This window comes from Syngnathoides biaculeatus, chromosome 23, assembly GCF_019802595.1.
Source record: "Syngnathoides biaculeatus isolate LvHL_M chromosome 23, ASM1980259v1, whole genome shotgun sequence".
In the NCBI taxonomy this organism is placed as follows: Eukaryota; Metazoa; Chordata; class Actinopteri; order Syngnathiformes; family Syngnathidae; genus Syngnathoides; species Syngnathoides biaculeatus.
This window is the reverse complement of record NC_084662.1, coordinates 20,631,096-20,641,320: the sequence shown is the minus strand read 5'-3', so window position 1 is coordinate 20,641,320 and position 10,225 is coordinate 20,631,096. Positions and strand designations below refer to the sequence as shown.

Genomic DNA, 10,225 nt, shown 5'->3' with positions numbered 1-10,225 from the left:
TTAAAAGAAAGAAAATGCTTTATCATCACTGGGTTATTCCTGATTTGCTCTTTCATTATTGTACATAAAATAACCATTCCATCCATTCATTTTCTTAGCCGCTTATCCTCACAAGGGTCACAGGATTGTTGGAGCCTCTCCCAGCTGTTAACAGGCAGAGGTCAGGGTACACCCTGAACTGGTTTCCAGCCAATCACAGGTAACTATTGGGGTTCCAAGCTATTTTTTCTTTTCTAACCAAGCATCACATTTTTAGGGGAGCTAAAACCCCTTAAAATTGGCCTAATCACAAATGAGCAAATCATTTTAAATAAGACACTGCTAAGGTGCACCATGCATTCAGCCAAACTTACCTGCAATACACTTAAAACTTAACTGCTACCCCGGTGAAGATTAGTGGTATAGAATATACTGCATATCGGGTGTCAAACGTACAGCCCACGGGCTACAACCTCCTCGTTACATGGTTCAATCTGGCCTGTGGGGATGGGGAACACATTCAATGCTATTTTTCGCTAAAAGTAACTTCTGTTAATTTTGTCCGATTGGGGGGGGGGTGCACTGACAACACTTCAATGACATTGACGCACTTGTGAAGGGCCAAACGATGCCAAGTTTCAGGAGCCCGCTAATAAAATGGTGTGCAGTGTTCACTATAATTCTATGAAAATAAATACATCCTGTAGAAAGTCATTGAATTTTACATTTCGCTTAAAAAGAAGTTGGTTTGTTGGAATCTTTGTGGGCATTGCCACAATTTACATTTCTTATCAAGATGCATAATTATGGAGCCCTTTTGACATTGGCAAAAAAACCCCAAAAAACTAACTTGTTTCTCATTGTAATGAGTTAGGGGCTCTCTGCATAATAGAATGGTGTACACTCATTGATTCATAATGCTGTTGAAATAGGTTTTGGTCAAAATCGGACTGCTCATAATTTACAACAACATTTGAAACATGATAATGAATAAAATTGATTATTATCTGAAAGTACTTGTAATCAATTGCTCAAAAATAATGGGGGAAAATTAGAAGTTATTCATGATTTTTAAGCCCAAAAATATTGTGGTCTGGCTTGCTTGAGATGTAATTGGAGTGAATGTGGCACAAACTAAAATGAGTTTGACAGATGTGTGTGCACTGTAGATCAATGGGTTCATCACTGTGACCTTTGAATTGAATCATAACTTCAGTACCAGATGGACTTCAAAACATTTGAATTTCTTGCTTGATCTCGAGCACCTTTGTCAATTTTCGAGACTTATTCTACTGTCCCTTTAGAGGAATATTCAAACTTTTTAAGTTTCATAATTAATATCAATGAATAATTCTCTGAATTATTTTGACCTGATGACACTTGCTGATAATATAATAATTATGGGGTATGTTAATATTCCTCAACTGAACCTCTGAACCTTTTTTTTAAACAAACATACTGTGAGTTTCACACGAGTAATACATGATCCCTCACATAATAATTGTTACATAATTATTATCTAATCTTCGTATATCTATGTCGAGCTCTCTCCAATGCTAGACCAGCTGTCGTTCTTTAATTATTCCTTCTTCTTCTTTTTGTTCTTCTTTCGGCTTGTCCCGTGAGGGGTTATCTTTTTCCATCTAAACCTATCTTGTGCATCTTCCTCTCTAACACCTACTGTCCTCATGTCCTCCCTCACAACATCCATCAACCTTCTCTTTGGTCTGCCCCTCGCTTTTTTTTGCCTGGCAGCTCCATCTTCAGCACCCTTCTACCAATATATTCAACTCTCTCGCCTCTGGACATGTCTAAACCATCGAAGTCTGCTCTCTTGAACCTTGTCTCCAAAACATCAAATTTTGGCTGAGCTCATTTCTAATCCTATCCAAGCTGCTCACTCATAGCGAGAACTTCAACATCGTTATTTCTGCCACCTCCAGTTCTGCTTCCTGTTGTTTGTTCCAGCCTGCTTGGACCCGTTTCTTCACTTCTTTACCACACTCACCATTGCTCTGGATTGTTGACCCAAAGTACCACAATTTCTTGAAAATAATGCGCAATTTTTTCCCAAACTGTTTTTAAAAAAGTCAAGAGAGCGCATTATATTTAGGTATGCATGAAAAATAAAAAAAAAATGCAATCACATTGTATAGTCGTTTACACGTACATAGAGTGATAAAAAATGGCACACATATACATTTCAATATGACATTTGATGTCTTACTGTATGTTACACATGTAAAGCAAAGCAAATTTATTTGTATAGCGCATTTCATACACAAGGTAACTCAAATATAAATTACGGTAATGTGCGCCACCAACCTGAACTCTGACCTCCTCGGAGGGGTTGGAGGTGGTGTTGCATTTTATGATCTTTAGCGTAACATATTTGTTGCTACCAATGTTCCCTCTAATTTAATCTAAAACGGGATAGTGCACACAATCGAAATGCTCATTTTTTTTCAAGTTCCCATTACGTTCATTTCTACGTAGTTTAGCTCTCGTTTTGTTTGCGACCTGACGCTATGAAGAGCTGCATCAGATTGTAGCTGAACGGGGGCTGGTAGCACCGTGGACCTTCCCCTCAAAGTGCTTAGGAATAAAGGGAACTCTACGACTCTTAGGATTAAAAAAATGTTTCCTCACAAACGCCATGCATGGCACAAAGGATGACATACTGTGGGAGCAAGATGGGATCACTGTTCATGAATGCAAGAGGCGCCAGAACTTGACCAAGTCATCAATGATGAGTTTGACAGTGATGCACCAAAGATAGCTACGATGGATATTTATTAGATTGGAGATGAGTTGGATGCTTCTTATGAAGTCTTGGCCAAGGATGTGTATTGTTGTGGATAAACTGCACTCTGCACAAACATTTTATGCACAATTATTTAATGCCATAAATGTTTGTGTTAAATACTGTAGTTTATTTATGTTAGACTTAGAGGGACAGCCAAAGTAGAATGTTTCAGAGACAAGGTTAGAGTGAGCAGACTTAGATGGTTTGGACTTGTTCAGAGGTGAGAGAGTGAGTATATTGGTAGAAGGTTGCTGAGGATGGAGCTGTCAGGCAAAAGAGTGAGAGGAAGACCAAAGAAAATGTTGATGGATGTTGTGAGGGAGGACACGAGGACAATGGGTGTTAGAGAGGAAGATGCACGAGATAGGCTGGGATGGAAAAAGATGACACGCTGTGGCGATCTCTAACAGGACAAGCGAAAAGGAAAATAAGATTTATTTAAGATTGTTGTATGTGTTATCAACAGTATTAATAAAATGTCATGCCATTGTTGAGCATTTATTTGAGTTGGTTGCGGGATTCTGTTCTGACAATTGCAGGGACCAGGACAAGCCTGTCCTGTGGCCTGTCACGATAAGGGTAAGGGTTATATATTACCGCTGCGTCTGCATCAGTACATGCAACAAGATTATTATTAATGATGACTTTTTGAAAAACAATACAAGTACAAACATTAAAAATACAAACCTAGCAAAATAGAAATAGATCATTCCTAATATTTTGAGGATACGGATAGCAGCAAATTAGTGGTGCGCGTTGTACATTAGTAGAAGGGTTTTCCTGATTTTTTTTTTTTTTTTTTTTTTTTTTTTTTTTAGGCCAACTTTGGGGGGTGCGCATTATATTTCAGGACACATTAAACTCGAGAAATTACGAAGTTTGAAGTCATCCACCGTTGCTATCGCTTCTCTCTTAAACCTCTCTCTTCCCTCTCCACCCCTCTCATTCACACACATATATTCTGTTTTACTTTGGCTAATCTTCATTCCTCTCCTTTCTAGTGCATGCCTTCATCTTTCCAACTGTTCCTCAACCTGCATTTTTGTAATTGTTCCTCAACCTGCTCCCTGCTTTCACTGCATATCACAATATCATCTGCAAACATCACTGTCCAAGGGGATTCCAGTCTAATCTCATCTGTCAGCCTATCCATTACCACTGCAAACAGGAAGGGGCTCAGAGCTGATCCCTGATGCAGTCCCACCTCCACCTTAAATTCTTCTCTCTCACCTATGTCACACCTCAACATTGTTCTGCTGCCGTCATACATGTCCTGTACTATTTTAACATACTTCTCTGCCACACCAGACTTACGCATGCAGTACCACAGTTCCTCTAATGGTATTCTGGGGTTTCTCGAGATCCACAAAGATACGATGCAGCTCCTTCTGACCTTCTCTGTACTTTTCAATTCGCAGCTTCAAGGCAAATAATGTATCTGTGGTACTTTTTCTAGGCATGAAACCATACTGTTACTCGCAGATGCTTACTTCAATCTAGCCTCTACTACTCTTTCTCATAACTTCATTGTTTGGCTCACCAACTTTATTCATCTATAATTCCCACATCTCTGCACATCGTCTTTGTTCCTAAAAATCGAAACTGGCACACTTTTCTTCCATTCTTCAGGCATCTTCTTGCTTGGTAGTAATCTGTTGAATAAATTGGTCAAAAATTCCACAGCCACCTCACCAAATTGCTTCCAAACCTCCACCGGTATGTCATCAGGACCAACTGCCTTTCCATTTTTCATCCTCTTTCGTGCCTTTTGAACTTCAACCTTACTAATCATTGCCACTTCCTGGTCCTTCACACTTGCCTCTTCAACTCTTCCTTCTCTCTCATTTTCTTCATTCATTAACTTCTGAAAGTATTCTTTCCATCTATTTAGCACACCACTGGCACCGGTCAACACATTTCCATCTCTGTCCTTAATCACACTTACCTGTTGCAAATCCTTCCCATCTTTATCCTTCTGCCTGGCCAACTCGTAGGGATCATTTTGTCCTTCTTTCGTGTCCAACCTGGTGTACATGTCATCTTACGACTCTTTAGCCTTCGCCATCTTTACCTTTGCCCTATGTCTCATCTCAATGTATTCCTTTCTCAGTGTCCCACTTCGTTGCTAATCTCTTTCCTTGTATAACTTCCTGTATTTTAGGGTTCAACCACCAAGTCACCTTCTCCCCTTTCCTACCAGAAGACACACCAAGTACTCTCTTGCCTGTCTCTCTGATCACCTTGGCTGTAGTAGTCCAGTCTTCTGGTAGCTCCTCCTGCCAATCGAGAGCCTGTCTTACCTCTTTCTGAAAGTCCGCACAACATACTTCCTTTCTAAGGTTCTGTCACATGGTTCTCTGCTCTACCTTGGTCTTCTAAATCTTCCTACCCACCACCAGAGTCATCCTACACAGCACCATCATATGCGGACGAGCTACACTCTCCCCTACCACTACCTTCTAGTCAGTAGCTTCCTTCAGATTACATCGACTGTGCAAAATATAATCCACCTGCGTGCTTCTACCTCTGCTCTTGTAGGTCACAAAATAACATCTACTCCATTTCTCTTCCCATCTACTCCATGGTAAAATAATTCAATACCTGCTCCTAAACATCTAGCCTTACTAACTTTCCACCTGCTCTATTGGATGCACATTTTATCAGCCTTTCTCCTAATCATTATACCAACCTACTCTTATGTGTGGCTATGTTTTAAGTTGTATGCTGTTCTGCAGTTACAGTATCTGGGCTTGGGACTGGCCTACAATTTGCATTTGCTTTTGCCCCCCTTTTGACTGCATTCTTTCATTTTATTTTCTTTTTTTTAACTACTTCCAATATAAACTATAGTATTTTGTAACATTCACAATGTATTGAAACATTTTATTTTTTAAATCTAAAATGTTTAATGTATTTAACCATCTATCCATCCATGCACCTGTCATGGGCCAGGAGGCAGGGTACACCCTGAACTGGTTGCCAGCCAATCGCATGGAGACAAACAAGAAATCACACTCTCAGTCACACCTACGGGCAATTAAAGAGTGTTCAATTACTGTTGCATGTTTTTGAAACCGAGGAGGAAACCGGAGTGGCTGGAGAAAACCCACGCGGGCATGGGGAGAACATGCAAACACTGTTCTACCTTTTGACAAATATTAATAATATTTTTTACAATTTAAACTTGAAATTTAACTTTTCTATTGCTTGATTTCTATTCAAACCCAAACAATTTCATCCCAATTCCAAATCACCTGACAAATGTTCATTTCATTTGATCAAGAATTTGAACAAAAACTTTATAAAAAAAAAAAAATATATATATATATATATATATATATATATATATATATATATATATATATATATTTTTTTTTAGGTAGTGTTGAAGCGTTCAAAATTTCAACTTTTCTCATAATTGATTGATGTTGTTCATGTTCTTGATTTGTTATTCAATTACCTGGCGAGCCAAAGAAAAAAAAAATAAGTAGGCTGCACATAGCCCGCGGGCTGGACTTTGGGCACCCAAGCATGAGCAGATTTATGTTTTTTTTCCCCCGTTTATTTTGCTGATGATTATTTTTCACCCCCGCCCCCACCTCCAGTGGAATTTCATCTCACACTTTAAAAACTGCTGCCTTACACTGTCTTGGATCCTACGCACGCAAGTTTGTGTGACTCCAGACCCTTAAACTTTTATTTCATTCATCCTAAGTACTTTTTATTTACATTTTAGTCAGTTGTTCAATGCAGCATGTTGACCTGTCACGTGAAAACCTTGTTTTTTAAAGATATAAACCTTATTCTGTACTCCATATTGTATTTGCCCATTTTATTATGTTTCAGGTCCTTTCAGCTATCCTTGTCACTTATAGTCCTATGTAAACAGGTGATCTTGAACTTATTAAAAAGCCAAAAAGTATGTCGGGGAATGAAAGTCACAAAGAATTATTCTTTGCACCATGCGAGCAGCTGCGCTTCACATAAACGGGAGCAGAAGAGCAAGGACGAGGTGTAGAGTGCCACTGGGATGCTGATGGAAAAAAAATCTTGTTAAAAGTCGTACTTATTAGTTATTAGTTTTTTCTTTGGAACCATTTGAACAAAGCTTAGATGTAAAACTTTTCATTTTGATATTAAGTTCTATGTTGATCTCGTGTATACTGGAATCATTTTAGCACAATTTTGTCAAATTCAAGGCCCGGGGGCCAGAGGATTTTATGTTGCCCGCAAAGGCAAATCATGGGCATAAAATTCCATGATTTCTGTTAATATCTCCAAAAGAAAAATCATTGTCTTCTCAAAAATTATAACATTGCAATATTGGAAACATTTTTGTGTTACCAAACAACAAGTTGAAAAACTCATTGCCCTTGATTTCTGATTCCAAAACTAATTCATAAATTCCATGCATAAAATCTGATGACGCAGTTAAAAGATTTTTATGGTTTGACAATCATATGAGGGAAACTGTAACGACAGTGTGACCAGTGACAAAAATGAGTTTGACACCCCTGTTTTAGCATGTTTTCTAAATACTTCCTTCCATTTTCCTACGTGAGGCACATGTGGGAATATTCCGTCAATATCTCACTCCCTCACATCTTTATACATCTGAACATTTGACACAGCACCTTCAGTTTCTCAATCTCATTGCACTGCTCCCTTTTGCAGCTTCCTCTGTTTGGAGATGCACTGATAATGTCATTTTGTCTTTGAACCCGTTCTGCTGATTCATTACCACAACCACAACATACTTCAGCAGTAGCGTGTGGGTGAAGTTGCTGTTGTGATGGAGGAAGAACAAACAGTTTAATCTCGTTTTTACGTCAAGTGAGTGTCTATAAAGAGAAAAAAAGAGGCTAATCAAAGCAGAAAAGTACCGTAGAAAGTTTAGAGACATACATCAAGCGCTCTGCTGTGAAGTTGGACGTCATGATCAGGTTGGTGGTGAGTCAAACTTTTTTTTTTTAATCTTCTATCACACTGTCATGTTTTTTAGTGTTGTTATTGTAGCCCCAATCCAAAAATAAGAGATCTCTTGTTTTTTATGTTTTGCAGTTAAGAATTGTGTTGCTGCTTGGCACAGGTACTGTGTTCCACGCCGCCGGCGGAAGCCCGGTGGACAAAGTCCCGGTGGACCGTAGAGGTGGACTGAAGAGAAGGATTGTGAGACTAGTGGTGGAGAATTTGTCGCATAGATCAGGTGGTCTGATGGTCACCAATTCTGCCCCAAATATTGCCAACATGTCTCTGTCACCCTGGACATACACGTGAGCGAAACACATTTATTCAAAATCAATAAGAAAAGGAGAAATTGAAAAGAAGCAGGCCTCTTTTGGCTTCCTTCGATGTTGGAAAAGAAGCAGAAAAAACTATGAAATAGATGTTTTATTAGAAGATATTGCTAGAAGTACTGTAATCTAATAGTAAGCCCCACCGATGCAGGCCAATGCTAATATTTGGCAAAATAAAATTCAGATAACCAATTCATTGTCCTTTTATTTTACAAAATATAATAGAATAGCAACAATAATGTCAATAACTAAATATATAAATTATATAAAAATGATAAAATAGATTATTGTTCAGATTCTGAACAAAAAATACATATGAACAGTGTGATAGAAAAAACAACGAACGTATTATGTGTTCCAGTTCTGCCCTATGTTGTATTCTTACTCCGAGTAATTCTGAGTTTTAGGTCTCACCTGATTTTCTTGTTACCCTTCTTTAATCTGAGCATTTTCTCGTCCCCAGCGAGTCCTGCGTGGCGTCTCGTCTCCCTCGAGTGCTCTCCGATGCGCGCTGCCTGACTTCGGCTTGTCTCAGCCACCCAAGTGGAGGCGAGGATGCCACCCTGGAGGTCCAGCCCATCAAGTCCCAGGTCCTAGTTTTGCACAGGTGGGCAATTGTGTGTGTGTGGTATGGACAGTATACAGTAGATATATGTAGTATTAATTTGACACCCTTTTGCTCCTACTTACTACAGAGTCCAAAACAAAAGACCAAATACCAGGAGGAGGAAGAAGTTCAGACTGGAAGTGCAGACGATCACAGTGGGCTGTACATGCATAAGGCGCAGTGTTTAACTTTTTTTTGTTTTTAAATAATACTTGCAACTTCAATGCTTCCAGGTTTATATTTTTGTCCTTGCCACTTCATACAATCTTTTTAAATATGTCCTCATTTTTACAATATGAACAAGCATTTATTACAGTTGTATTGGTAGAATTTCAGCCCCGAGTACTAAGAAATGACTCACCTAGGGATGTGTATTAAAATACAGTATCGTAAGATTGAATACTGCTTTTGTGTTATGTCCCATCACAATTCTTCCACCATAATTTACTTTTAAGTAAAGTAGTCGTAAAAATACTGTATATTGCAGCCACCAGAGGTGGTGAGCATCTCCCATGATTTCATCTACTTGTACGTACTTAGTCCTCACAGGTAAGACAACTTGCCGCAAGTGTGTCTTACGTTTGGAAGTTTTGGCCTACTAGTATACAAATAAGCCCAACTGGTATTATTAGTTACTGTATATTTCATACACTTTGAGTCTCTTGTCAACCTCACAAGTAGCAGACAGTTATTAACTAATGCACAGTTTTGCCTACCCGTAATACATAGCAATTCTACTGGTTTGCTGAAGTTGCCTTACAAGTGAGAAGAGTGAGCATCCTAGTACACGTATCTTTAGATATCAAAGATACTGAATAATACTCTAATGGTCTTATTTGACTTTTTCAACTTTAGCATAGCTTTAGCATACTAGTAAGAGAACCATTTTGATTACTTCTACATATCATGTGTATGTGCATACGGTAACACTCAAACTGGAGAGGCTTCATCTTGTATGCAACCTTCTGAGGAGAGACTCTGAACATTCTTTCTCTTCTTTATTTTTATTTACTAGCCTGCGCCTACCATACTGGAGTGTGGATCGGTAATGAGGCAATAAATAAAACTTAGTAAGAAAAACGAATAGAAACAAACACACACGTACAAAAATGCCTTGTTAGACCTACAGTATATCCTACTCAATCTTTTTAATAAATAATGAACTATGTTATGAAGTTTGATTGTTGCTGCTTCACCAAGAAAATTATTATAATTATTTTTTTTTAGTATTATCCATTTTCTTCTTTCTTTTATACTGTAGACGTGCAGTATTCATTCCATCAGCACATACCAAACAATCTCATACTGGGTACTGACAGTATTTCACATTTAGCAAATAGCTTTCCTGTTTTCTGATTTGTGGAATGGAACACCTGCAACGTAAATGCGGTTCTATATTATTTTTCCACTGTTCTGGCTTGTGCCAGCTTCCTTTTCTTTTTCTTTTTTTATCAGTTGATGTAAACTAATGGCTTTATTCTTAATCCCCAAAAATTACGACTATGTATTTGTCACACTTTTTTTTTCTTGTAAAAA

General features: G+C 38.4%; 1 protein-coding gene across 2 annotated transcripts; it reads left to right on the top strand.

Moving 5' to 3' along the window:
- Nucleotides 1-140: 140 nt before the first annotated feature.
- Nucleotides 141-8,935, top strand: il17a/f3 (interleukin 17a/f3). Of its 2 annotated transcripts, XM_061812158.1 has the most exons (4): nt 141-199; nt 7,847-8,058; nt 8,546-8,689; nt 8,778-8,935. In XM_061812158.1, exons 2-4 carry the CDS (start codon nt 8,000-8,002, stop codon nt 8,875-8,877), a joined length of 303 nt encoding a protein of 100 aa, XP_061668142.1. In that variant the 5' UTR covers nt 141-199; nt 7,847-7,999; the 3' UTR covers nt 8,878-8,935. The 2 variants fall into 2 exon arrangements, with proteins under 2 accessions (XP_061668142.1, XP_061668143.1); XM_061812159.1 differs by lacking the exon at nt 141-199 and having other exon boundaries at nt 7,684-8,058.
- Nucleotides 8,936-10,225: the final 1,290 nt, after the last annotated feature.

What these genes read in the sequence shown, in the direction of transcription:
- il17a/f3 (XM_061812158.1), top strand. Translation starts at nt 8,000, where the DNA reads ATGGTCACCAATTCTGCCCCAAATATTGCCAACATGTCTCTGTCACCC. An exon ending in CTGTCACCCTGGACATACAC is followed by an intron (nt 8,059 to 8,545) that starts GTGAGCGAAACA and finishes TCTCGTCCCCAG; the next exon opens with CGAGTCCTGCGTGGCGTCTC. An exon ending in CAGGTCCTAGTTTTGCACAG is followed by an intron (nt 8,690 to 8,777) that starts GTGGGCAATTGT and finishes TACTTACTACAG; the next exon opens with AGTCCAAAACAAAAGACCAA.